This window comes from Bombus vosnesenskii, unplaced genomic scaffold, assembly GCF_011952255.1.
Source record: "Bombus vosnesenskii isolate JDL3184/JDL3185 unplaced genomic scaffold, Bvos_JDL3184-5_v1.1 scf7180000013266, whole genome shotgun sequence".
In the NCBI taxonomy this organism is placed as follows: domain Eukaryota; kingdom Metazoa; phylum Arthropoda; class Insecta; order Hymenoptera; family Apidae; genus Bombus; species Bombus vosnesenskii.
Window position 1 is genome coordinate 2,857,181 of NW_022882926.1, and position 27,137 is coordinate 2,884,317.

The window sequence follows — 27,137 nt, forward strand, 5'->3', positions numbered from 1 at the left end:
TAACCCTTAATAAGTTTCAAAATCTATGTTAACAAACTCGATGATCCGTCTAAGATTTTCAAACGACCTTTACTACCAATAACGCAATCTCTATAGAACCCCATGGTAACAACGTGCTCTTCAAATGGCCTGGTAACAACGTGCTCTTTACGACTCCTCGTAACTTTCAAGCGACCTTGACCTCCGATGCAACGACCTCGATACTATATGTTTCCGAAAAACGACACAAACAAGTTTTTCAATTTTTAACACGAAACTGAATCGTTTTGAGTTATGAAATGTTTGAACTACATGTGCGATACCATTCTAACTACGTAGGCCTCCTTCGCATTACAACCGTGTTCTTACAACACGATTTCGCCGTATCACCGAGAATTGGAGAAATTGGAGAAATTCATGTAAAAACGAACGGTTTCTTAGCGCATCGTCATTCGATGTTTCTCAGTTAAGTAAGCGTGATATGATGTCCAAATTTGTGTGTGGGATTTCTGAATATTGCAACTTTTAATCCATTTTTAGTAATACTTTATATTAATTATTGATTGTTTTAATAAACATATAATATCAATAAACTGTTGAAATCTAACCGCCATTTTTGCGTTAATTCGCAACGTTTTGCGCTAAACGGCATTTTTTCGGAAACGGAACCTAACTACTGTGTTATATACCTATACACGTATAACGATATTATAAACTCACGAGACGAGAATCTATCCGCAGGAAATGGCAACCTATCTGAGAATGGCATCGCAGAATGGAAGAAAAGAAAGTAGGGCAATTGAAGTACGAGGGATGACGCGGCGTTACCTGTTGCTTCTGAAACGCAGGCTGCGGTGCTGCAGCCAGTGGCGTTGTTAAAGCGAAAACGCGCAAAGTGCTTTGGTAAAAATGCAAAAATAATAGCCAGACGAGCCTGGACGTCGTTTGATCGTAAAAAGCCGGGACATAGCAGGCCGGGTCGGTCGATCGGTCTGTCCGACAAAGCGGGACAAAAGGACGAGCCGGAGGAACCGTGATATCCTGGCGCCAGTCGCGGCTCCGAGTTCTCCTCTCTTCGGACAAACAAAACGAATATCCGGCAGGGGGGAATCGTGGAACGGTTGCTGCGGTCGATGCAGCGGATATACACGTTCGTGTAGGCGGGAATATGAGCAAGCCAATCAAACGAATTTACGAAAAGGGCACATCGAGCCAGCAAACCGCGTCGAATCGCGGACGACGTTGTAATATTTGGTTTCAGATAGAATAGAACCTCTTCTCCGATTAACGTCAAATCGTCGACATGGTGACTTAGATCCAAAAGAAAAGTCAGCCCATTTCTGTTCTTAATACAAAAGGGGTAACAGCTATAATGGACGCCAGTGTAGGAAAATTTTCCAAAGTGTTGGGATATCTGATTATATAATGGGTACTTACATTCAATACGATAGATGCGTGTCCGTAAGTGAAAGTGCAGTTAGTTAGGTACAATTGTCCGTGTCTAGCACTCGATATACTTGAACATACCGCCTTCATAAGCAAAGTATATACTGTAGGTTTTTAAAGAATGCACATTTTCAAAGAATGACGTAAGAAATGGTAGAGCAGGGCGACAGTGATAAATTGGGATGACGGGATAGCAATTAGACTCGTCGTCGACCGTCTAGCTAATCATTATTGTGATCAACGCTTAGCGTTCATCGCATGTGCTGCATCGTGCGATAGCAATCTAATTGACATTTACGGCTGCTTGGTGCATCCAGATATTTTTAGGCTGGCGCTAAGTCACTGTCACGTAAAGTGCACTTAAAGGAGATCGTGGCAACGACCTCGCAAGGATATAGGTATTATGCACGACAAGAAAACCAGATTACTCGATAGGAAGGAATTAATATTCATAAATACACTGTGTATAATTCAGCTGTCAATTGGTTATTAAAAGATATCGCTGATAAGTTAGGCTGTTATCTTTCCTGTAACTCAAGAAATTTCACACCATTCGTGTTGGTCGAAAAACTAATTCGATTACGGAAGAGACAAGCCATCGGCCTTTACCGTATTCACAGCACGATGTCCAATGAGTTGAATTTATCGATAATAATTAAAGTTCAATCGTGGACGCGGTCGATTAACGCTAAGTCGAAGCGACGGACGTTTATGCAAATTTTCTTTTCAAACAGATTAACACGATCTTTTAAACCTGTTTCGTGCGAAACGCGTCTGGATATCAAAAAGTGGCCCGACAATATCTCTTAACGACGATCGGTCAAAGTTTTTCAAACGACGTTGGCAATTAATCCGCGACTACTTTTTTCTCTCCTCTCCACCTTACCCGCTAGTCTCGTGTCGAAGAAGAAACCAGGTCGAACATCCGCTCGACATCCTTTTTTCCCCCGGCGCACCGCGGGAAACGTCAGTTCGCGCGATCCGTACTCGGCTCAGTTTGAAAACCATCCCTGACATCTGAAATTGAAATATTCTCCCTTCCTCTTTCAACACTAGGATTATCGAAGCTTTCTCTCACTTGCTTCTTTACTCCGCGAATTAAATTTCCCAGAAGTGAAGTTCGGTGTGAAGTCAAATCGTAACCTGAATAGTATAAAGATCTCTAAAATAATCAGTTAAACTAAAAAGAATCTACACCCGTATACATCGATACAAACGTGTGCGTTAAGTGGTTAGAGGACAAGATAAGAACGATGACTCAACTGTTTCGAAGATAGAAAGCAAGAATATTGCAAGATTACAGCCATTCGAAGGTGACTAAGTACATTGCACTGGTGCTAATGACAGGTTACGATAAAACCCAGACAGATCAAAGATTCTATTACGATGTCAGTGACCAGTGATTGTAGACTAGCGACTGTACACGGCTGGAATCGTTCAGGCGATAACGTAAGAGGATCGCTCGTGGAATTTTCGCTCCAAGACTCGTTCATTCCAGGAAGATTTACTGTTCTTTATATCTATTCGACAAGGCGGTCCTTTATTGAGATGTCATCGTTTAACACAAAACGAGAGTAATGCGATTGGACCAGCTTGGTGGTCCTGGCCCGGCAAAAAGTTGCCCCGTCTCCCTTCAGAAGCTCCTCTTCGTGCAAACTGTTATAAATAAGCCCCCGCTTAGAGGCTATCCGATAGTGAAACGCGGCTACAGGTATGTAAACGCGGCTACCACGAAAGGGACGGCGTGGTACTTTTGAATTAATTATTTGATGGTGCCCCGTATGAATAATTCAACGCTACCCCCCGCCCCCTACCCTGAGATGAATCTTTCGACGTGTCTGTATACCAAAGGCTCCACGGGTAGTGGAAAATGGGATTGCCTTTTGATTTATCGCGGACGAAACGAAAATCTTGGAAATTTCTCCCCGGAATTCTCCTAGATCAGAATCGAATCCGTGAGAAATTGAAAATTTTATCATTCAAGGTGTTTCGTTGTTTAAAGTATTTCGAATAGATTCTAATTGAGTATCTTAGAAACTAAACTGATCAGATCCACTTTTTGTTATTGGATGTTAATATTTGGTGATCAATAAAGAGACAATCGTGGAAGTAAGGATTAAAATTTATCGTTAGGACAGCTTACAGACATCGAATGGCTGGTTATTCGACGCACAACTATTCTTTCCTTCCTGTTGTTTCTCTTTAGGTTCTTTCGAACGAAGGATAGAAGACGGTAAATAGAAAGTTAGAAGTGCGAGAAAGTTACATTCTCTTAATCGATCGATCGAGTGGTGGTTCCGTGGAGTAAGCCGCGTTTTTCGGTTCGACTGCCGGGTGAAATAAAAGCAAAACATTAGGGAGGGTAATCGATCTGTTACATGAGTCAGTTCCTGCGATGAACCGAGCGTGTCCATAGCACATTAATTACTATTGCGATAGCCAGTGTTAGAGATCTTTCTTTCATTAAGTCCGCCTGAAACGAGCTCGCCACTCCTTGGTGTCATTATTCACTCGATAGCAACATTCTGATCCATACTTTTTCCCAAACGCACTCGATCTTCCAGTTTACGTGTCGCCAGTATATAAAGAACAACAATTAACTAATCTAGAATTCGTACGACAGTGAGAATTATGAATTATACAGTCACTTTAACCACATAGGTAGAACTAGTTAACAACACACGTTCTTGCTACACACAGCTCAACCATGACGTGTATCCGTGTGCATTCTGTCAAATACTCACCCACTCACCCATAACCCTAGCGCTCAGGTCACTCGTCCTACGTACACATACGCACACACGAATTCGCAGTTGCAACTACTAATCACGAATCACAGGAAAACAGGACAGATTAATTCAAACCTACAATCAATTTATAGAAACGAGTTTCCTCTAACTATTCGGAGGTTTAATTTAATTCACGTTATCGCAAACACACGTTTCAGGTTACTTTGGCAAGTATCTGAACAAGTACAACGGTTCGTACATACCGCCAGGCTGGCGAGAATGGGGCGGTCTCATAATGAATTCACGGTACTACAACTACAGCGTGAACATGAACGGGAAGAAGATAAAGCACGGCTTCGAGTACAGCAAAGACTATTACCCGGACCTGATAGCGAACGACAGCGTGGCTTTTCTACGCCAGAGTAAACACAATTTCGCCCGGAAGCCGGTGATGTTGGTCGCGAGTTTCCCGGCGCCTCACGGTCCCGAGGATTCAGCGCCGCAGTTCTCGCACCTCTTCTTCAACGTCACTACACACCAGTAAGTACCGAGTAACTTTGTCATTTCTGTTTGCCTTCGTTATCGTGTCGGGCGAGATATATCTGGGTCAGTTCGTTAGCCCCGGATCAGAAATTTATTTGCCAATTACCAAAGATTCTGTCATTTCGAGCATACGCTTTCAATTAACGTTTCATGTACGCTTGACGGTTCACGAAAGGATTTGAACTTGTTTTCCACGGAGATCCTCAGAGATCGCAATTTACCTTCTTTTCTCGAGCATCGCCCCAAGACTATTACGTTAAGCTGCAGAGATATACGATAACGATAATCCTTTTGACGCATTAAATCGCGTGGAGAAACGTGTAGGAGGCGATTTGCTATTTTCTGCATAGAGATCTCAACATCGGATTATAGGATAAGTTGGACTATTAACCTGACTGCTGTATACTCTTATGGAGAATCGGTGGTTTTATGATATTTGATATCCTGACGATTTATAGGACATATATAGATCATCAGCAACGTAAGATTATAACACTGGAAAACTATTTAAGACAAGACTAATCTAGTCTTAAAAATAACTAGTCTTAGTCAAACTAGTCTTAGAAATATTATTAGACTAGTCTTATAAAATTGGTGTATCTTTCTTTACAGAAAATGATCTGTGTCACTTTACACTATACCATGCTATAGTTGATTCTCTTGGCTCATGACGCAGTATAAAAAAGGGCTTGATTTATACCATCCTCAAATGTTTGACACTTTCTTTTCCTCGGTTAGAAAATCAAATGGCCTTGTCCAAGTACTTGAAGCTTCCCGTTTTCTCGACAAAGGAATCATCCACGATACACAGAACGGTCATTCCTTGTAATGTCGTCTTCACAGACGAGCGTCTAGTGGAGAAACGTACTGGCTTGAGAGAACTTTTGAATTTATTTTATACCCTTAGACTTTTATACTTAATTTTACATTCTCTTAAAAAAATCACCAAAATACATTACATACAATATTTTTCCAAATACAGGATTATACATACAACAAAACACAATGTACAATACCTATACTCTATACGGTAGAGCAATATCTAATGGCGTGAAAAAACCAGTCCAAGCTGTTCTACCTCGATGATTACACTTCCAATCCCCCCGACGTGATGCGTTTCATTTTCATTCACCATGACGAACGGTAACATGCGAGCGTACCATAGACGTCGACGCCACCATACACGCGCTTCCTGACAACGAGAGCCGTTTCTACGAAGAACCCGTGCGCGTGCACGCGGGCGCCAGCCATCCAACGTCCGGTGTCAAAGTTTTCTCAAGCTGTTGGACATTCAGGCGTCGTTCTAACGAGGATATACACGGGACGGGGCGATATTCGTAACGGTCTGGCGCGACAACGAGAAGAAGAATCGCGAACGAAAACAAGGAACAACGGGGGCTGAATTCGCAAACGGACGTCGGTGAAGTCGGTGGATGATTTGACAGCGTGTAAAGGAGAGAGGAAAGAGAAAGAGATAGAAACCGAAGGCGAAAAAACGAGAGACACAGAGGCACTCTAGACTAGACAACCGGATAGATAACTGCAGCCACGGTGTCATCGTCGCGTGATGGAGTACCCTAGACGGGGTGGTGCAGTGTGTGCGATGAAAAGCACTAAAAACGTGCACCCCTCTTGGTAGTCTCGTCTCGCCCCTCTGGACAACGCCCCGTTATTGTACCTCCACGATGCAGGTATTATATTCACCTCTCTGTTCCACGATGGAAAAAAACGTATCTTTTGTCTCTGTCCTCTGGCAGTTTCTCCATCTCCTTTTCATTCTCGTCCTCTCGTTTGGTTTCTCTTCTCGTTGGCCGGACACGAGCCTCGTACCTGAACGACTTGTACACGCGATTCAGACGGCGACAAAGAGGAGAGAAACGCGTGACGTTTTCGCGAAGGGTCTTTTGTGAACGGGGGACTACAGATTGCCTCATTGTACGAAGTATTTTTGCTGGATCGCATTTCCCGTCGGGATCGATTCTAAAAAGAGATCTTCCTCCTATTTCATTCGTCTCCACCATGGGATACCCCTCGCGTCGGTAAACCTCGTGGGTGGATACCGTTTCCATTTGTCGATCTTTTCTTTTCCATGGATCGCCCCCCGTCTGCAACTTTGTCTCGAAGATAGAATTCTTGCGGGGATTAGATCGACGCTATTACGAAGAAAATACTGGAAAAGCGTGGTAGTCGTTGCGTTCCCTATCCATTTTTTTGTCTTCTTACACGCAGCGATTTACTTAGCGCGATACGATCATTTCGTGTACCTAGATACCTCGTTTCCTTGGGCGCCCTCTAGGGAAAAGGAGCAACGACACGGTGCGATTCACTGCCGGATTTTCAGGCTGAATGCGTGCCGGCCCACAACAGCCAATACTACTTCAGGCTAGAACTACGCACAGTTTCGACTCGAAACGAGCGGATCGTCGTCTGGTTGTACGGTGTTCGAGCAATTGAAGAGCCAAAAAGAACAAACGTTCGAATACTGCTGGTTGGTTCGTTGAAACGTGTGTAAACGTACGTACCCGTTCACACGAACAATTGCCACGAATTGAAATGAAGCCTCATAAAGTCGCGTACCACGGGAGAATTCTATTCCTGCAATGGTACTGTTCGACCAATACGCTTGTTTCATTCTACAGGAAATTGGAATGGGATATTTAGCTGGTTATTTTCTTTTCTATACCTTGGAGAATCGGCGAATCGAAACGTAACGCTGTAAACTATAATTAAACGCGATCCATAGTGGCCTGCATCGTAGCCGTTTAGAGAAGTTACGGGGGCGAAGCTGGTCGTTTAATTCCATAACCGGGATTTTAATTCCGCTCTCGTACATCACGCCATTCTCTTGTCGCGTCGTTCAAAAGCCAATCGAGTGAGAACGTGAGAGTGAGAGGGAGTGAAATTAATGCGTGTGCTGTAGCACGCGCAATTACGTGCTTTCACGACGCTTTTAACTCGCTGCCTTGCCCTTAAGCAGCCGTTGGCCGAGTCGTTTCACTCGACGAATTAATATTTTTTTCCCCTTTTTTACCCCCGCCGCTCGATCGAGAACGATTCGAGCGACAAGCAGCACGAAATCGGCTTTACGACTCCGGTAATATCCCGATCGAATTTCTTTCTTTTCTATGCCTCGAGCGATCCAAAGCGATGATTCATGGATCAAATTGTATCATTTAATCTTGCCATTTTTTACTTCGATTTTATGGCACATGGTAGATCGACGCTTCTTTCTGCCCATTAGCTATTATACTCCGAATATTAATACAACGTGATTGTAATCTTTTTTATTGAATCTCTTTTTAATCGTTACGAATTAAGAGAATATCTAAGATATTCAAAATGACTCATAACTTGTATAAGTTTTTTACAACAGCGTATTTTATGGGATTTGAATAGTTGTTGGTAAAATATACGGATACAAATCAGTTTCTCTCTCACTATCGCATGTAGTAACTAATATGTTTCCTATAACATGTAGATTTATTATTATTTACAACGTTCTCGGTTTGTTTCTGCATCTGTACTACATCTGATCTACATGTTGTACTGGCTTATTTACGTCTTCAATTACTTTTTCTTACGTTGAATAATCGGAATTTTTCTTAAGAGTAGCGACGCGTTAACAATACTGATCGCGGAGCTGATACGAACGACTCGTGACTCGATCGTGGCAGGTGGAATGGGAGAGTCGTGGTGCGTTTCGCGAACTGATCGGCCGCAATTTACTTTTACGAACTCCACAGCGTTCTTATCTGTTTTATGCAATATCTGATAAGCTGTCGTCTTACTGCGACACCAGGAGACCGTATCGATCGAGACTCGATTGAAATCGAGAGCAGTGCGACTTTTCATCGGAAACTAGGGAAAAAGGTGAAACGTAATTTACTTGACGAGAGAACGAGCGTCTCTTATCGCACACCATCAAACAGAATCGAAAGGAAATCTTAGCAGGATCTCTCGAGGATTTGATTAAATTAAGGAAGAGAGTCGAGAAATTGAAACTTAATGAACGCTACTAGAGTGCCATTGAGATTTAGAAACTAAAAAAACATATCGAGTGTTTTTATCGTCGTACTTAAACGCTTACTTTGAATAAATACTATAAGAACAACTTAGTCCATTAACAAAGACAACGTCAATGACCCAAGGGAGAGAACTGCTTTAATCAGAACATCTATACATTCGGAGCGAATCAATCTTCCAAAGTTCTCCTCGTGCCAACGAGGTCAAGATAAACGAAACACGCCGCGTGACGTGTGCACTTTTCGAGGGGCCTAGCCTAACTAATGTAATCTAAATCCAGAGCTAACAAGAGCAAATCACCTTAGTCGACGTTGAAACGTTCTATGAAAAGGAAAGACACGTTAATTTCGAGATTTCAGTAGAAAGAGGCTTAACTAGTCTGACACTCGACTGAGTCACGTCGATGACCGATTGGAGATCAATCGAGGACCAAAAAAAAGGACTAGATATTTCGGTTAAGTTAACCAATTTACTTTGATCTAAATACGATATTTTCTCGTTCTTTCGTTGCTACATTACAGGTTAATGATATGTCTTAATATACAAATTTAATTGTTCTATGCAAAGTTGGAGATTCAATTTTAAGATGTTGAAGCTAGGGCTCAAGTAATCCTACATTCGACAATTTCTACGATCTTGAATACAGCGACGAGCTTCATCGATTCGAAGGGGACACGCGAACAGATCAACTGGTGGTTTCGTCTTCGTTTCCACGTGCTCCATGACGTTCACCGTCAATTAATACGACCGATCTACTGTAATCTGGTCGCAGCATTCGTGTTAATGGCCCCGTGCCATTTTAGGGACAGTGGTAGACGCGCGGACACGGGTAAAGCAGCGTTATCGCGCGTTTACGAGACACGTTTATATTTTGACAGCACCCTTTCACCGTAACTAATCCGTGGGCGCGGGAATGGAGTTTATCAGAGATTTAGCTTGTATTAAGTGCGGCCGTGTCGCGGGGCAGCGACGTGGTTCGCCGCAGGGTCCGTTTTAATTCCAGCGAAACGCGCCCAGCCCTGTTAATATCACCACTGATCAGATAATCGAAATTTATCGTCCGAGTAATTAGCGGAAGGAATTTATGCCACCATTACCGTTAGGGAATACAGATCTCCGCCTGTTTTTAGGGAGGAGAAATTAATCGCCGTAAAATCGGATTCGAATTCGTTTCGCAGCGTACATTTTTCTGATTAGGGTAGTGTGATATTAACTAGTCATGGGTTAAAGATTTATCTGGGGAGACATACAAATCTGGAAAATTTATTTCGCATAATTATTAGGTTGATGTATATGAAATGTTTGAATTCGAAGAACTAATATCATTAAATTTTGCCATTTAGTCAATTATCAATCATGATAATTAAATATACGAACTTGGATATGTGCAGTTGAAGTTTCATTTGGAAAGGAGTTCAACAATTCAATCCACAAGTCGGTAACTGGTGGAAACAGCGATGATCAATTAACAAGACAAATTTCAGTTCGTTAGTATAGAACTACTGTACATTTTTTCTCCATTTAGTCGTCATCCTTTTTCTCTGAAAAATCGCGGTCACGATCGATCGACTGTTGGCGCATCGCGGTCACGATTTCCACCGACTTTCAGATTTGCGTAGATCGCGCGACCACGAGACCCAATGGCGTTGGAATTGATCAACGAGGCGTGGGTAAATATGTGGCGACACAGCGTACGCGTATCGGCTTGATCGCAAGCGGAGAGACACGAAAGAAGAGGTTGCTTGACTGCATCGAGTTTCTTTGCTCGAAAAATAAACAAGAAAACCGAAGAATTGAACGGACAGAGATAGATAGGTTCGATTCGATGGCGTCTTAGATCGTTAATAGTGCACCAACGTGAAATATGTCGATCGAAACGTTTGCTGGTCGAACGAGCACAGCTCGGTTATTTGTACGAGTCAATTCGAGACGTGTGCATTCGCAACGTCTCGACAATCGATCCCTTGTGATCGGGCGCGTGCTTCGTTACTCGTCCAGAGTTCTTTCCACCAGTCACCGGTCGAAAAGAATAAAAGAGAAAGCGAGCTCTTCAATGGAGACTATTACCAACGAACACTTATTTTTCTTCCGTGTACGTGGCCTCCTTTTGCTACTCCTTACGACACTCCAAGTTGCTTGACAGCCATTTCGAGTGCCTCAAATATCGATTACCTTCGATACGCCCGATATCCTTGCCAACGTCCACTTTGAACGCGAATGTCTTTGTAACCTTGCCCCTCGATATCGTCCATTATAAGAGAAGAAATACTTTATGAAGTATTAAAGCGGTATACATTTAAGCCCTCGTAAATTGTTAGCACAAGCCTCGGTAATATCTGAAATATTGAACGTTTATAATTCCGTGATTGGAATGCCGAACAATAAAAGATGAATAAAAAGTCTACTTAGTATTCCTGAAGAGTTATGTGTCTGGAAGAACGATGAAAAGAAGTATCGATATTGATTCTGGAAGTGAAACGCGTAATGAATCGAGCACGTTTAGTAACGGAACGGCGCGACTTAAACTCTATTGTGGCATATGCAAACAACGAGACGTTGCGCCTATTCAACGGTTCAGACAGTGAAAGTGATGATCCGCGAAACATCGGATACTATTTGGCGTCTGTACGATATCAACTTTCCCCATTATTCGCTCCTCTTCAAAGAAACCCAGCTTTCTCAAGCGTGGACGTTGCAACTTCGAATCTAACGAAGCGTTGATCAAGTGCATGGAGAACCAGGTCGGCGCAAGCACGAAACGAATGTATATTTAAATTGTTCCATCAAAGGCGCTGGAGAATGTAATTCAAAAATTCAAGAAATCGCAAACTTGAAAATTCGAAATATCGAGAATTCGAAAGGTCCAGATCTCGGGAATTCAAGATTTTAGAAATTCAAAGATTGGAAATTTCAAAAATTCAAGAATTTAACAACCGTTCCACGCGACACCAGTTGCAGCACCACCAAATCGGCTAACCGACTGGATCGCAAAGGGAGTAAAAGCACGCGAGAAGGAACCGCGCGGTGCCGAGATCGCGCGAAGAAATCGATTGTCCTCGGTTAGACGCTCTATAATTACCCAGGGAAGGCAGTCGATTAGCGTTCCAGCGCGTGCAGCGACGGTTCGCTTTTCAAGTGGTGCGCGCGTGAGGGATGCACGCATAGAGACAAAACACGCGCGCGGATTTCAGGGATACCGTGTGCGCGAGCGAGACGAGAGCGGGAAGGTGGTGCGGGGGCACGTGTCTGGGTGCAAATATAATCGTCGAGTGTCTCGCGGGGAAGTTAAGTGGCCGTGGCGAGCCGGTGCACGCAGAATAGGCTGCAATTAAGGAGCCCAGACGAAATATACATGGACGGTAGACTGTAGAGGGGATTGGAAGGGAGGGGAATGTTCTGTACCAGGACGGACGACGATATTCTTCGTTCGGGAGCCACCGTCAGATTGCGAGCTTTATTTTAAATTTGCATAAAGACTCGGCCTTCCTTTTACTTCTCCGCACCGCAGCAACGTTTGTGCAAACGAAAAGGCAATCCGAGGAAATTAACGCAAACCACGTTCTTCTTTCTTCAAACTCCAGCCAGTCTTAGATTCATCTACCTCGCTTCGAGCTTCGAGTACACTCTTTCCCTTCAGAAATCGTAGATTCGTTGTTTGGAGAAATCTCCTCCGGTTTGCCGTTCATTTTCTTAGATTTCGTTGAAAAGGGGGCGTTTCTATTCGGATTTATCGCTGCAGTCGTTGGATTCTCGTTGGAACGTTGATTGAACGAGAACAGAGGGTGCATTGCTATCGCGTTAGGTGGTGTTCCTCTCGCTCGTTTTTCGCGAAAATCCAGCACGGTCTCGCTTGAAGCGAAACGAGATTCCACGGGATCCGCGTCATAGGTAGCGGACAGCTATTGCGCACGCGAAACGCTCGTTTTCATGCACCGTCGACACGCATCGCCGTCTCTCTTCCCCGGACAAGGTCTCAATTTCATTTCACGGGAATTAATTTGGAATTAGGGAGAGTAGTCGTGGAATTCGATTAAACGTTCTGCCTTTTAATATCTCGAGAATGGGCGTTTAACAATCTATAATAAGTACGTGCAGCTAGATAGAAAAGTTACAACGCGTCGAATACTCTTGCTACCCTTCTGGGCTATCATAGCTCTCTATGAAATTCCGAACAACTGGCCTGTAAACCTGTTCTCGCGTCTCGTACGATGGTCCATCGGGTAAGACAAAGAGATCCAGCACGTTCGAGCCGAGCATTTCTGAAGGACGTGGAGGAAGGTGAAGGGCCAATTACCCATAATTTTGTGTCTCGCGTAATTGGTGGAGAGCTAGATGGAAAGAGGAAGAGAAAGGAGGAGAGGATACGGCGTCTCGAGGATCCATCGCGTTTCACCTACTCGTTGCATCGAACTCTCGTTCGATACTCGAGATTAATTCAATTTCCCCTGGCCAGTTCGGATTCTGCATGCTAACGTGCTCGAATCCTAGTTACAGAAGCCTCGAGCCACTTAATCGGCTAACCAGGGTATTCGTCGAGAGTTCTGATCGAAGCCAAACGAGTAGCTTAAGCGGCGAAAGTCCTTTGACGAGTCCTGTTTCACTATACCCAATATGATCTTTTTCGTTTCAGCACGCCGGCTTACGATTACGCGCCGAATCCTGACAAGCAATGGATCCTGCAGGTGACGCAGAAAATGCAGCCGATTCACAAACAGTTTACGGATCTTCTGATGACCAAAAGGCTACAAACGTTGCAGAGCGTGGATGATGCGGTGGACAGGGTACGGTGATTCATTCGTTTAGAAACGTTTCTGCAGACACGTATTAATTGAAGCTCTTGCCACGGTCGCGTCAGGAGAACCACTCGTTTCGCCGGAACGCTCGTTTATTTTTGTGCGTCCGCTTGTTAACAGATTTACCAAGAACTGAAAGACCTGGGGGAGCTAGACAACACGTACATCATCTACACGTCCGACCACGGTTACCATTTGGGACAGTTTGGCCTGATCAAAGGAAAGAGCTTCCCGTTCGAGTTCGACGTCAGGGTACCGTTCTTAATCAGAGGACCTGGAATCGAACCTGGCACCATGTAAGCATCGCACGTTGTACGATTATTTTGATTCCACGTAGGCCGAGCTGCGTGTCCACTTCTCGGACTCGTCGTGCCGGGAAGTGTATCTTCGTAGGTAGTTATAAGTAGGACAAATAAACGAGTCATCATGAGTCGGTTGAGCGCGCGAAGAGGAGGCGTGAAGTTGTAAATCACGCAAGTTAGATGAAGACTAGTGGCTGTATTTGGATAAATTGATTCGCCAGTAGAGAAAGATTTACAGTTGTAACCGGCCGTACAATCGTTTAGGCATTCTGAACTTTACTTTCGCCATTCCATTCTATCTTGCGCTACTGGGTATCTCTCTTCCATAATCGGTCATTGTCTTGCAACAATGTTGCACGTGGTGAATCGGTAGTTACCGTCAGGATGGTAGCGTTGCTCCGTAAATTGATGTGCGAATGGGCTAAAGCACAAAAGCACACGCGATAATTTCGGTCGACGTGCCTGGCCATTGCCGTATGTTGCATTCGTGTTGTTATATTCCTGGCAAAACGGTGCATTTACGCGTCGAACGTACGATCGCGTTCGTGCCCTTAAATCTACGCGTCATGACGAGATTACGCTCGCGATAAATAGAGCGTATTAGTACGCGTATAAGTGATCGTTGTCTGATCGTCTTCTGGAATTACGGCTGCGCGCAGCAACTTCGGAAACGATAAATTATCGGGGCAAACTCGGCACGGGGAGTAAAAGACAGTCAGCTAACAGACGAGACAGCTCACTGTTTTCGAGTTGCCAGACTACCGTGTGAACGCGAACCCTCGGCCATTCGCGTATAAATTGAAGCAGAACCGTGTCTGTTATAAACATCGTCGTTAGGTTAATACCACGGCGCGGCGTGGGGCAAGTTTGCTTCCGCGTGCAATCCCTTCTAGATTTAATAAACGGCGCCTGGTTTCTGCCACGAGGCGGAGCAATACCACGGTTCGTTTGAAAAACGCGATGTGTTGCGGAAAAGAATATTGTTTTCTTTCGAATGAAAGTTTTCGCGAAGCGATGAAAACGTTCAATCCTTTCACGTTGCAACACGCGAGAAACTCGGGCAAATCGTCAAATATAATTATTATAATTTGTCGTCTTAACTACAAACGTTGGCTACAAAAGTTAAAAACACGTACATATCTTTGTATTTAATGCCACAAGTGTAAATAATTATTTTCTATATTCTTTGTTCGAAATTCTTCGTCACTTTATTACGCCGCCATAGGGTTGATATTGGCTTCGTCCTTGCGATACTCAAATGTCAGGGGTGAAATTGTTTAGCTCGATAGAGCAAATATTATGACTGATAGATCGCGCTTCTCGGGGCTATTGTTGCAGTTTTTATCAACTGCTTGCTCGTGCATCATTACGACTGACCTCCACTGGTATCTAGTAATCTACGACAATTTCTGAATAATCTTGTTGGAATGGAAATACATTTAGATTAAAAATTTAAGATTTAAAATACAATAGTAGGAGTAAGAAGGTGAACTGTTATTATAAACTTTGCTAGATGTTTCCCTAAGCCCTACAAACGTTCGAAATTGAACAATACCGAAAAATCAAAGATCTATAACGCGATAAAACGAGATGAAAGGAATGGGATTCGAAGGACGAAACATCAGAATATTCGCAGCGACTTTACCGAACCGGTATTTACCCCAAGGGTTGAGCTGCAATATTGGATTACTATAAAGCATCTATATGACGTTGCAGAGTAGACGACATAGTTTTGAACATCGATTTGGCGCCGACGTTCTTGGACATAGCCGGCGTCGAGACGCCCCCGCAGATGGACGGTCGTTCTTTTAAGAAACTCTTTCAGAAGTGAGTACATCACTAATTTTTTCGCCATACACATATATATCGTGAACTAAATTCCATGTTGAAAGACAATTACCTACTCGTGGGTTGAATAAGACGAAGAAAGATAAAATGAGACAAAATTGCCAAGCAAGAGAATCGAGATCTTCGGATCGTAAAAACTTGATTTTTCAAGAAGAATCGCATGTTGCAGTAAACATGGAAGAAGATCGAAGTTTAAGTGGCCGGATACGTTTCTGATCGAATCTTCCGGACGTCGTGAAACTCCGGAATCGATCGCAGAATCGAAAGCACGGGAAGCCAGGAGGCAGAACCAAACGTTGGCAAAACAGCACGCGAACGCCACGCCGGAAGAGGAAGAAGACAACGTTGCCGATCCAGACGCCGAACACGAGTCGGAGCATCGATTCTTGGAGAATGATACAGGCAGTGATCAAGACATTTCCGAGGATGACGATTTCGAGGACTCGATCATCGACGAATCGAGTAAGATATTTGCCTCGTTTTATTGCGGATTATCAAATCGTAATTCCTGCTCTTTATGTAGCCTTTCCCTATTTGGGACGCGGTTTCCCCTGCAGGAAGGCGTAACACTTCACGCTGACCTTTTCGCGGCAATAAAATTGCTCTCCGCTTTGGAGAGCTGCAATCTCGCATTATGATCCGATCTTTCAATGAATAAATTACTCGAAGCCGGAGATTTACACAGAGCCGACGACGGAATTAAGCAAAGCGTAGTCGTTTCGGTTAGATTAAATCGAAAAATTCGAACAAAGATAGAAGATCCGCAAAGTCGAAGAAAAACTGTTATCTTGCTTATTTGTATTCTGCGCGCTCTTTGATCGGCCTAATTAAGTCATCGACAGAAGCAATTACTTAAGCGATTAAGATCGATATTCTTTAAGCTTGTATCGGATTCAGATTTTCTTAGAAGCGTAAAGTTTTAATTAGTTTCGACAGTCGCTGTATCTTGCGACACGGAAAAAACATCGAAGAAACTTCTTCTTCGGCTACGTCCAGGAATTCGACGTAATTGAAACTCGCGGTTAAGTCGAACGAATTCTTATTCAACCGGTTTGGATAATCACGTTGAAAAGGGGCTCGAATCCCTCTGAGGTCGGACGTAAGTCTTGTCGAAGTTTCGCTAGTCGGGATTTACGCAATGATCAAAGTTTAATCCCATTTTATTGGTCCGCGCACCCGGTTCTTTCATAAAATCTCCTCTCGTCGCTTTCCTTCGCTATGGAATGGGATTTCCAGTTGTAACTACGAAGGACGGACCCCGAGAAGTGAATATTCTCAAGGAACACGATTGCAAGAAAATAGCGGCGAATAACCGTAAAATGATGATCTCCGCCTTTCAGACTCTGATCCACACCTGGATAATAGGGTTCATCCTGTTCACTCATCCTTCTCGTCGAAGCACGAACGGTTGGCCATCGAGTGCTCGCGACCGGAAGTCCAGACGAATTGTATTCCAGGTCAAAAGTGGCGCTGCGAGAGGGAAGGTCACCGATGGAGGAGACACAAGTGCAAATATGCCGCCCCTTCGCCAAGGATGTCGAAGAAATGCGCCTGTTTCACGCCAAATGGAGTCGTTTATACCAGATTGGAGTCGAATGATTACATCGATGGGCATCGATATGGCTTTGGCAGAGACAGAAGACCCACAGATGTGTATACGGACGTGGCCAGATATTTTGCTAGACGAGGTACCTCACGAGATCTAGCCATTTCATTCAATTTATTTAGTAACGTTTTCGAGATTAAAAATATTTTAATAATGTTGAGTGTTTTAATATCATGAAATATCACATTTACGACGATATGGGATTTGCGAATCACTCAGGAAAGAAATTGATGCACATAATTTTCTAAAAATTTCTTAATGTTAGTAGAGCAGATGCGTGTTTAAGTATTGAGAAATTAAAAAGTATTTCCGACATTCTTATGCTTTTCCAATAAAAATAAAAATCAATTGGTTTTTTGTCCCGTGCCATAAAAAATCATTTTGGTTGATTAAAAGATCAATAAGGGGATAGGATGCCGAGATTAATAATTCTTAGTAAGGAAGGAGATCATCGTTCACGATTTTTCTCAGGCAAACGAGACGTGTCAGATATGGACAGCGAAGATGTTAGCCGAGATATCGACGGGAACGATGATGACTATAATGATGGTGACCGGGACCGACGAGCCATCGACGAGGAGGACGACGAGGACTTCTTCCAGGAACTGAACAGCCTCGCGAACGATGTTAAGAGGGAATACGTAAACTTGATCTTCAGGTACGAAAGTTTAGAAAGTCGTTGATGATTCGTTGGATAAGACACGAACGTTTCATCGTAATGAATGTGCTCCTAGGGACAGGTTTGATAACCGAACGTCGAAAGACGAGTCTCTCGAGTTCGATAATTTAAATGAATCTGAATACTCGATCAATGACTTCGATCCTAGTTTGGATAAAGTAGTCAAAGGACGGCTGAACATCGAAGACGTGGTAAAGAGGCACAGGAGGATACGGAGGAGTGTCGCGAAGAAAGACACTGTTGAACATGTGACGAAGATCATGGAGAGTATCGAAGAAGAACTTGATGATTTAAAGGTATATACTTGTAATATAACAAATTTACGGACGAACGTATCATCTTCATTCTCATATTTAGGCGACCCAAGCACGGCAATCAGAATCAAAAAGAACGTTTCCACCGAAATGTTCGGTTCTTCCACAAGGAGGCGTGAACTGCTCAGAAACCGTGTACCAAGATCCCAACGAATGGCGAATTTCGAGGCGAGAAATTGAACAACAGATCAGAGAAATGAGGTTGCAGTTGGAAACTTTAAAGGTGAGCATCGAAGATACGTGTTTTATTTCGCACAAAGTATGCATGACGTGGTATTCATTCCAGGATATTCGTCGTCACTTGATGACCAAGCGACCTCAAGTTATGCGAGACCCAGAGGATGGGTCAAAGAACACAGACGAAGCACACAAATCGCACCATCACCCTTCGAAGAACCACGTGAATCGCCATCACAAGAAACACGATCACACTACTACGCTTAATCCTACTGCATCAACCACTCGTCCCATCGTGAAGCATAACCAAGTGGCGGAGGACAGAACTGCATTTACAGATACTACGGAGAAGTCTAGATTTAACGTTACAGTCACAGAAAGTACCGATATCGATACGACCACCACGACTGAACCAACGTCCACCACGTTATCAACGACTTCCAAACAAAAAAAGGCGCCTCGTCGTCAAAAGATGAAGGAAGTGGTCGGTAATAAGACGGAAGTGGAGGATGATAAACCACAAAGGCGCAGGAAGTTTCACCATCATCGAAAGAATAATACTCTATTCACAAACAGCGTGCATGATGAGACTCCAATAGTGAATGTTAGTGAAACAATGGAGACGACTGTAACTACGCAAAGCACGATACCGAATCAGAGGCATCAGAAGTATCATCAAACCAAGTATGCAACCGTTCCTACCACGACGATGAAAGAAACCACGATTCGAAAAGAGACTTCTAGCAGTATAGGAACCACGAATGACTTTACCAAAGAAACTACGATAGGAACAAACGCCCAAACGGTGCTATCAACAGGATCAGAGACAGGGTCTACTCTCGGCGAATCGACAGAGTCACAAAGAACGACTCCGGTGTTTCCCAAGACAAGTACCGAAGCTCGTTCGAGAACGTTCCCGTCTACGACTGTGACTACGACGCCCATGACCACGCCAGTTACGGCGTCTTCGACTAGAAGGTTTCCAAAGGTGCAGAAGAATAGAACGACCAATCTTGGACCCTCTAGAATCGATGTTACTATTTTGGAATCTCCTGATAGAAGGAACAGGCAAGGTTAGTAATTGTGCATACAGTGACTCACGAAAGTATTTGAACACAGATTTGATTGAACTTATTCTTTTTATACTAGATATAATAGATATAGCAAATAGTAATCGTCGACTACCACCGATGTTGAACAGTCCTTTAGAAGCTCGTCATAAGTGCTACTGCGAGCCTGATTCTTACTCGAAAAAAGATGAGAAAGAAATTGCTCGAGAGGAAAGAAGAAGGTTGAAGGAAGAACGTTTGAAGAAGAAGGAAAGGAAATTGAGAAAAAAGGCCAAACTCGAGAAGGAATGTTTAACGGAAAAGATGAACTGCTTCGAACACGATAACGACCATTGGCGCACAGCTCCGTTATGGAGCGCGGGACCATTCTGTTTTTGTATGAATGCTAATAATAATACGTATTCGTGCATTCGTACCATTAACGCGACACACAACTTCCTTTATTGCGAGTTTACTACTGGCTTGGTCACTTATTATAACCTGAGGATCGGTGAGTACAGCATTTGTACGTGTAAACTCAGTTTTCTAAGGAAAATTGGTTTCAATTATTAGCTCTTGTTTCTTTTTCGTTTAGATCCATTCGAACAGTGGAACAGGCTTTCATCTTTAACATCTTCAGAACGTTCCTATCTTCACGATCAATTGGAACATTTGAAGGGCTGCAAAGGAACAAGGGATTGTACGGTTGGAAGCGCGAGGGAAGCGTTGCCACAACTGCAGCAACATCAGAGATTCATTTCAAAGAGAAAATACGCAAATTCCTTTGGTATGTTTGATTGATAATATATAAAATAGAAATTTTAGAAATTTATCTATTAATTTGTTGCTATTTCTTTTTATAGAAGATATGTTCATACCATCAACGTTACAAATTATTCGAGAAAGCGAACTCAGTAGCCCGCCGAATAAGAGACGAAAAAAGTTGCAAACGTAAATGTTTTTTTTATCGAAAACTTGACTTTATATTATGTATGATATACTGAATTATTACTTTTTATTAAGGAGCGTTTGGAACAGACGAAGCAGAAGCTGGCAAAGTAGTTGGAGGCATCATCAAGACGCGGTGAATTATCGTCGACACAGACATCAGTACTGATAATCATGGTTCGTTTATTTCTCTTTGGACAAGTCGTCGAAGGATGCGTGACAGCATTGCCTTAGATGTATATTAATTTCGCGATGCATTTAATAACGTAATTTATTTAGTGATATTTAATTGAGAAAGGATACGTGATATTTAATTGAGAATGTTCGGATTCTATTAATTAGACTCGCGTTGCTCGATACGAGTGCACCGTGTATATTTTTAACATTATACTTCTTATGGCAAAATTATTGCGACTGATCGGACGCGTATCGCGTGTACTATAATCACGCGTATTTAACAATCGAAAACGATCTAAACAATCCTTTTTTTACTTAATAGCCGATATTTTTTATAATAATTTATTTACTACTACGTCCCTTTAAGTCTCTTTATACAAGAAGCGAATTATCTCGAATAAAACTATATTTGCCTAACGAGATTTAGAGAAATTTAAAAAAATCTTCGATTATCCAGAACTAGCAACACGATACTTCTTTAAGAGGTGAATAACCGATATCAGTAGCTTTATAGACAATAGAGTGTCTAAGAGGAGAGAAGGATATGAGGGTTCGTCTATCGCGTTAAAGAGCTACTTCAAACTCGAATTCTACGTGACTACGAACTGAAACGCACAACGAAAGAACAAAACACAATATAAAAATCGTCCTGCCAAAAGCCTTTTACCTTTCCTTACGAAAATTTCTATACACCAGTACGTTCATGAAACGTTTATTCTATCAAAACTGCCATTCGTTTAATTCTTTCCTATTGCCTTCAAGCAATCATGTTGCAGAATAAATTGTCACTTTTGTGTCTAACAACCGTTCTAGCCAATCATTACTAGGATGTTTGAGTAGAGACAAGAAAAAGGAAGGTAATTTAAGCCACAATGCTAAGACTGTACGAGTTTCAATGAAATCAATTAAAAAAGCAACTTTTAACATCATTTATTCTGCGTAATTTCCTGTCTTTCTAGAAACAGTATGAAAACTTTTGTGATTGCTACATCTAACAATCTCTGTTATAAAAAAAAAGAAAAAAAAATTGAATGCTAATGGATGCATATGCTGCTATAGGTATACAAGCAAAAAGTAAATTGTGCTTACTTAAAACGTTTGCTTGAACAATTATAAGAGTCTTAGACAATATTTGTCCTTTTACAATTTCTATTGTTGTAGTTGAAATATTACATATCTATACGTCACTATACAATAGCTAGATGCTTGTTTCCATTAGCATTTTATTTTTTTACAAGTATATGTCTGTGTTATGTACTAGATTCTCAGTTAGTGCCCTGAGAATATCTTCAAGATTTTGAAGTTAAAGCAATGTATTTAAATCATGTGAAATAAATAAATAAATACTGTCCGAATTGCGATTGATACTCCGTTCACTTAAGTAAAAAAATGAACAAATTTTTCGATAATAAAGAAAGAAAAAAAGATAAAAAGAAATTGAAAAAATATATTCTTTGTATCTTCTAATATCTTTTACATAAATTAACAGGAACTTCAATAGAAAAATAATATGCATGAAGAAAACATTTCTGACTTCAAACATAATTCTTAATTAATAGATATGCAGAACTTAAAAATCAATAGTAAGATCGAAATCTTCATTGTCATCAAAAATGTTTTTTGCACTTTCAATTTCAGTGGTATTTTTGCTATACAAATTAGTACTTCCGCTATTATCATTGCTACATGGTGCATTATCTATTTCTTCTGGTATAAAATTATCATATTCTTCTTCATTATCATAGATAAAATCTTGTTTAGAATCATTTTCATAAGAAAGATCACTACCTATATCTGTGTGCTCATTTTGTGAGCACTCGTACATCATATTATTATGAAGATGTTCTATATCATCAGATTTCTTATAATTACTACTCTGACTACCTGCAGCTTCAAAAGTATTAGATCTAGTCTCTTCTGGTGTATCCAGATATTTTGCCCACTTGCTTTCAACTTTTATATTTGGCTTTGGTTTCTCATAATGATAATTCATATAGTTATCATTCGTACTGTTACATCCACTAAAGGATATGTTCTCCTGAATCTCATGTGTTTTCATAAGATTTAATTTTTGAACCATAACACGACAATCTCTACCTGAGCCTTTAAAATAAGCCTAAAAATTGCAATTATCTGCTATCTTGCACGTATGACATTTATTTTGTGATATATTATGATGAACATAGAAATTAAAATTTTTCTGTTATAAATGAAATTAACTAACCTGTTTGAATGTCTGTTTAAAATTACATATTTTGCATTGCCATTTCTTTGCTTTCTTGACTATGTGAACCTATAATTCATAAATTATTATAAATCGAACGTTATAATACCAATTGACAATAAATTACTGCGCATTTGACAGTTACTTGATATGTTTTACACGAGTAACAGCGTAAAATGTTCATTTCCTGTGACATGATGATAATTTATAGAAATACGATTGCAAAGAACGCTTTCTACGGTTAAATCTATTATGTTTCAAAGAATAACACTTTTCAAATTATTTCAAACTTCGAATGTCTTTGATGCTTGAAAATGCAGCATGACCATTATGGCGGTATCACATTTTGGCGGGAAATTAAGCCGTGCCTGTAAGTTGTTCAATTTTCGGTACTTCCGATAGAGTGAATACTTCCGGTAGATTTGATTCGATTTATGCGTTCTAAATTTTACAATTTTCATTTGAATATTTCGTTATAAACGCGCAAAAAGAAGTGAAAAGCAGCAATACCACTTCGGTTACATCTTAACGTAATAATTTTCTTAAAATATTTCTTGTTATTCAAAGCATAGCAATAATTATAGCTTATATAGCTTATAAAGATAGTTACTCCTAATAGTGAATTCTTATGATGAATTGCAATAGATTATGTTTCATCTCTGTTTAAAGGAACCAGTATGCATTTATATTCATATTTCACTCATTATGTTATACTATTATATTTGCACACAATTCTTAACACATTTATCAAAAATAATTTAACTAATAATCAAACATAAGTCATTTATTCAAAGTCTATTTTGCAATTGGGCAAAGCTTTGGTAAGTTCTTTCTGAACAGTATTATCCGTGATACTTGATAATCCTTTAATTTTCAATTGTTTTAGATTTCTGAAATACCACAATATAAGCAACATTACATTTTGTTAGATATATCTTATTCATTTTTATATATATTACATACTTCAATACTTTTAATTCACGTAGTCCATCATCATCAATGCTTTTACATTTTATAATTTCTAAATTAGTTAAAGAATCTTGAATAAGCGATAGATAGGGTATAGCTCTATTATCAACGTATCTGCAGCTTTCCAATTTTATATTTTTTATGTGTTTGCATCCTCCTAATGTGGTAACCCAATGAATAATTGTCATCATATAGAAACTATTTCATGTCATTAAATTAACTACAATACTAACCAAGATATGGAAATCCTACATCACATATTCCAGCATCATTTGCTTCAATAGATTCAATGTAATAGTTTCCACTAGATGGTAATGCATTATAATCAGTTAATGGTTCAGAAAAATCTTTCCATCTGACAGATGCCCCATTTTTTAAAAGCCATTCTGCACAAGCACGATCCGGACCAATTTCCTTTATACGATCAGCATCAACTCTTTAAAAAAATGTTTCTTATATATTTTGTTCAATGAATCAAACAATAATGCTTTATTGTAATACCTATTAAATGCAACAGTAAGCCAGTAAAAGAAAGGCCTACTTTGATTTCTTGTATTTTGAATTAAAGATGTTAATTTGCTTAATATCTGAAATAAAAAGTATATGACAATAATCCTATTAATGGCAAAATGAAGTAAATTTTTTATGGTCTTACATAGACTGTCATTGTTCTTCTATTGTTTTAACAGTAATATCATTAGATAATTATAATATTACTCAAATCTTAAGGTACCGAAAGCACAAGTTACTTAACCACAATGTAAGAACCAAATTGCGCATAGAAGATCGTGTATATACTCATAATCCTATAATAGACCAAAGAACTATGGCATCTAATCAGATAATATTTTGAAAGTTAGTGCGCATTACTATTTACAATACAAGTTAAGAATTTATGTAAAGTGCAAACATTTAGGTAATAAAATCAGGATATTCCGATAGAGGGCGAAAACAAATTTCCCAGTGGGTAATACAAAATTTTATTCGAAATACCACAGTAGTTTCTCGAGCACAAAGAAACAGTATCACTATGGGGAATATTGAATCATAAACAAATGAAAAGAATTCCAAATCATATATATGATTCCCAGCTATTAAAAGAATTTGTACCAATCATTATACAGTATACATTGTTTAATACAGATGTCAGCGACAAATTGCATTTCAGTGGGTTATACTATTCTACGTTACTCGTAGTCTCTGGATCTTATAATTGTATGTGCCGCCGGTTTGAAGAGTCAAAACAAACTTGTGTGATTACGTACGACAGTGATTACGTTTGGCAGAAAAGCTACTAAATAGCAACGATATGAGTCGAAGGAAAAGAGCGAAGGTTTGTATTGTTAATCTTCTATCCCACATTTAATATTATCCATTACTAAATATATTCTTATAAGGGTTATTATATGATGTGTTATTTAGTACACTGATTGTTACAAAGTTTGACTGTAATATGAATCAAGTGTTGGTTTTCCCATATTCCTTCATGAAATAGTACTAGACGATAGAAATTCTTGTGTAGAAGATAATTCGCACGCGTGTACCTTGAATAATACTGTGCTGTAAATAACCAGACTAGGTTATGTTTTGGTTAGACTCATTATTTGTTACTTATCTTACTTTGTCAATAATCGTAAATTTATCTTTCTCTAATTAAAAGCGAGTATATTGTGTGTAAATTAAAATAAATGTTTTTTATGCAACTTTTAATTCATCAACGTCTGTAGAAACTTTTAACCTATATGTTAAAGTAGATCTCTGTATTCTTAATAAAGTTTTGGTTATGAATTGATTTACCATTGAATATTGTTTCTTTTATTTGTGATTTTATCAGATTCATATTTATATATAGGTGGAGTACAGAGAAATGGAAGAGAAGTATAACCAAATGGAAGATGAAAATGCTTCAGATACATCGGAAAAATCTAAACCTGGTCTTGTTACTCCAGAAAAAAAAGCTGTGCCTGAAGTAAAAAAAGATACTGATACAAGTATATCACAATCTGTATCTACCTCTTCTGCTCCAAAAATTGAAGTAAAAGATGAAGATGATCAAGATAGCGATCATGAAGATCCTCATGGTAAATCTATCTGTTAATGAAATATATTTTTTCTGTAATTGATTAAATTTTAATTTCTATATTTAATTGTAGTAAAGGAATTACTTAATGGTTTGGAGGGGGCAGCATTTCAAAGTCGTCTTCCGTTTGATAAACTAACTTCCACAGAAGCTGCTTGTTTCCCAGATGTTTCTGGTGGACCACCGCAGACCCAAAAAGTTTTCCTTCACATTAGAAATAGACTCGTAAGAAACTTAAGTTAAAAAGAAAATTGCGGAAGTTTCATGTATAAATGTTTTTATTTCAGTTGCAACTATGGCTTGAGAATCCAAAGCAACAATTGATAGTTGAAAATGCTCTGCCAGCGATAGAACCACCTTATAATAGCGACACTGTATTGGCGCGTCGAATTCACGCATTTTTAGAAAGACATGGTTTTATTAACTTTGGAGTATTTAAACGGCTTAAGGTGATATATGTTTTTATAATACATTTTCTACTTGAATACTATTTATAACAAATTATTGTCTTCTTATTTTAGCCATTACCTACGAAGAAATTAGGTAAAGTAATCGTAATTGGAGCAGGTATTGCTGGTTTAGCTGCTGCTCAACAAATGCAACAATTTGGCTTAGAAGTAATTGTACTCGAAGCACGGGTAATTGTTATTTAAAATTTTATTTTGTACTTAAGAAATGTGTAAGACATATGTTTTTCACATAAGTTTCTGATTTTATAGGATCGTGTTGGTGGTCGAATTGCAACATTTCGTAAATCTTCATACATCGCCGATCTCGGTGCTATGGTAGTTACAGGGCTAGGTGGAAATCCAGTGACAACACTTAGTAAACAAATCAATATGGAACTTCACAAAATACGACAAAAGTGTCCTTTGTACGAAAGCGATGGTCAAACGGTTAATATAAATATAGTACATTTAAATGTTGTAATAATTAAATGTTTAAAACAATCATTTATGAAGTTTTAATATTTTTTCCGCGGATAGGTTCCGAAAGATAAAGACGAAATGGTAGAGAGAGAGTTTAACCGGTTATTGGAAGCTACGTCGTATCTTTCACACCAATTAGATTTTAATTACGTGGGTAGTGCTGGATCAGGGCAAAGTGGTAATACACGACCGGTTTCCTTGGGTCAGGCATTGGAGTGGGTGATACGTCTGCAAGAGCAAGGTGTCAAACAGCGTCAAGTTGCTCATTTGCGTTCCGTACTGTCGCTTCAAGGTCGACTTATCACCAATCAACATAGGGTAA

At 40.3% G+C, this 27,137-nt stretch overlaps 4 protein-coding genes across 6 annotated transcripts in view; 2 read left to right on the forward strand and 2 right to left on the reverse strand.

Annotated features, from left to right (window-relative positions):
• Positions 1 to 21,972, forward strand: part of LOC117243558 (extracellular sulfatase SULF-1 homolog) — a 78,153-nt gene extending 56,181 nt beyond the window's left edge. Inside the window, exons 4-17 of one of the 3 annotated variants that reach the window (XM_033511158.1) lie at positions 4,373 to 4,694; positions 13,351 to 13,501; positions 13,634 to 13,809; positions 15,532 to 15,642; positions 15,833 to 16,125; positions 17,004 to 17,351; positions 17,741 to 17,927; positions 18,010 to 18,244; positions 18,306 to 18,485; positions 18,549 to 19,512; positions 19,589 to 19,999; positions 20,084 to 20,275; positions 20,352 to 20,439; positions 20,512 to 21,972. In XM_033511158.1, coding sequence (XP_033367049.1) covers positions 4,373 to 4,694; positions 13,351 to 13,501; positions 13,634 to 13,809; positions 15,532 to 15,642; positions 15,833 to 16,125; positions 17,004 to 17,351; positions 17,741 to 17,927; positions 18,010 to 18,244; positions 18,306 to 18,485; positions 18,549 to 19,512; positions 19,589 to 19,999; positions 20,084 to 20,275; positions 20,352 to 20,439; positions 20,512 to 20,605 — 3,752 coding nt within the window. In that variant the 3' untranslated portion in view covers positions 20,606 to 21,972. Of the gene's footprint in view, positions 1 to 4,372; positions 4,695 to 13,350; positions 13,502 to 13,633; positions 13,810 to 15,531; positions 15,643 to 15,832; positions 16,126 to 17,003; positions 17,352 to 17,740; positions 17,928 to 18,003; positions 18,245 to 18,305; positions 18,486 to 18,548; positions 19,513 to 19,588; positions 20,000 to 20,083; positions 20,276 to 20,351; positions 20,440 to 20,511 lie in introns of all 3 variants that reach the window. The other 2 variants (XM_033511159.1, XM_033511157.1) reach the window with 2 other exon arrangements.
• A 91-nt stretch (positions 21,973 to 22,063) lies between these two features.
• LOC117243564 (MRN complex-interacting protein) lies at positions 22,064 to 23,432 on the reverse strand. The gene is made up of 3 exons (XM_033511167.1): positions 22,983 to 23,432; positions 22,838 to 22,906; positions 22,064 to 22,729 (listed from the first exon to the last, which is right to left on the reverse strand). Exons 1-3 carry the CDS (start codon positions 23,031 to 23,033, stop codon positions 22,184 to 22,186), a joined length of 666 nt encoding a protein of 221 aa, XP_033367058.1. The 5' UTR covers positions 23,034 to 23,432; the 3' UTR covers positions 22,064 to 22,183.
• Positions 23,433 to 23,540: 108 nt separating this feature from the next.
• LOC117243565 (ATP synthase subunit s, mitochondrial) lies at positions 23,541 to 24,859 on the reverse strand. Its single transcript, XM_033511168.1, has 6 exons — positions 24,717 to 24,859; positions 24,462 to 24,639; positions 24,308 to 24,393; positions 24,040 to 24,242; positions 23,801 to 23,963; positions 23,541 to 23,727 (listed from the first exon to the last, which is right to left on the reverse strand). Exons 2-6 carry the CDS (start codon positions 24,471 to 24,473, stop codon positions 23,622 to 23,624), a joined length of 570 nt encoding a protein of 189 aa, XP_033367059.1. The 5' UTR covers positions 24,474 to 24,639; positions 24,717 to 24,859; the 3' UTR covers positions 23,541 to 23,621.
• A 92-nt stretch (positions 24,860 to 24,951) lies between these two features.
• LOC117243561 (lysine-specific histone demethylase 1A) overlaps positions 24,952 to 27,137 on the forward strand; it is a 99,235-nt gene continuing 97,049 nt past the window's right edge. The window contains exons 1-7 of the mRNA XM_033511163.1: positions 24,952 to 25,139; positions 25,659 to 25,887; positions 25,960 to 26,111; positions 26,174 to 26,335; positions 26,408 to 26,524; positions 26,606 to 26,782; positions 26,873 to 27,133. Of these exons, the coding sequence (XP_033367054.1) occupies positions 25,116 to 25,139; positions 25,659 to 25,887; positions 25,960 to 26,111; positions 26,174 to 26,335; positions 26,408 to 26,524; positions 26,606 to 26,782; positions 26,873 to 27,133 (1,122 nt within the window). The 5' untranslated portion in view covers positions 24,952 to 25,115. The remainder of the gene's footprint in view (positions 25,140 to 25,658; positions 25,888 to 25,959; positions 26,112 to 26,173; positions 26,336 to 26,407; positions 26,525 to 26,605; positions 26,783 to 26,872; positions 27,134 to 27,137) is intronic.

Bases quoted from the DNA above. Each gene is read 5' to 3' on its own strand.
- LOC117243564 (XM_033511167.1), bottom strand. From the start codon at position 23,033: ATGTCACAGGAAATGAACATTTTACGCTGTTACTCGTGTAAAACATAT. The intron at 22,907-22,982 runs GTAACTGTCAAA...TATGAATTATAG, and splicing joins ACTCGTGTAAAACATATCAA to GTTCACATAGTCAAGAAAGC. The intron at 22,730-22,837 runs GTTAGTTAATTT...TGCAATTTTTAG, and splicing joins TTAAACAGACATTCAAACAG to GCTTATTTTAAAGGCTCAGG.
- LOC117243565 (XM_033511168.1), bottom strand. The intron at 23,964-24,039 runs GTTAGTATTGTA...TTACCACATTAG, and splicing joins TGTAGGATTTCCATATCTTG to GAGGATGCAAACACATAAAA. The intron at 23,728-23,800 runs GTATGTAATATA...GTGGTATTTCAG, and splicing joins CGTGAATTAAAAGTATTGAA to AAATCTAAAACAATTGAAAA.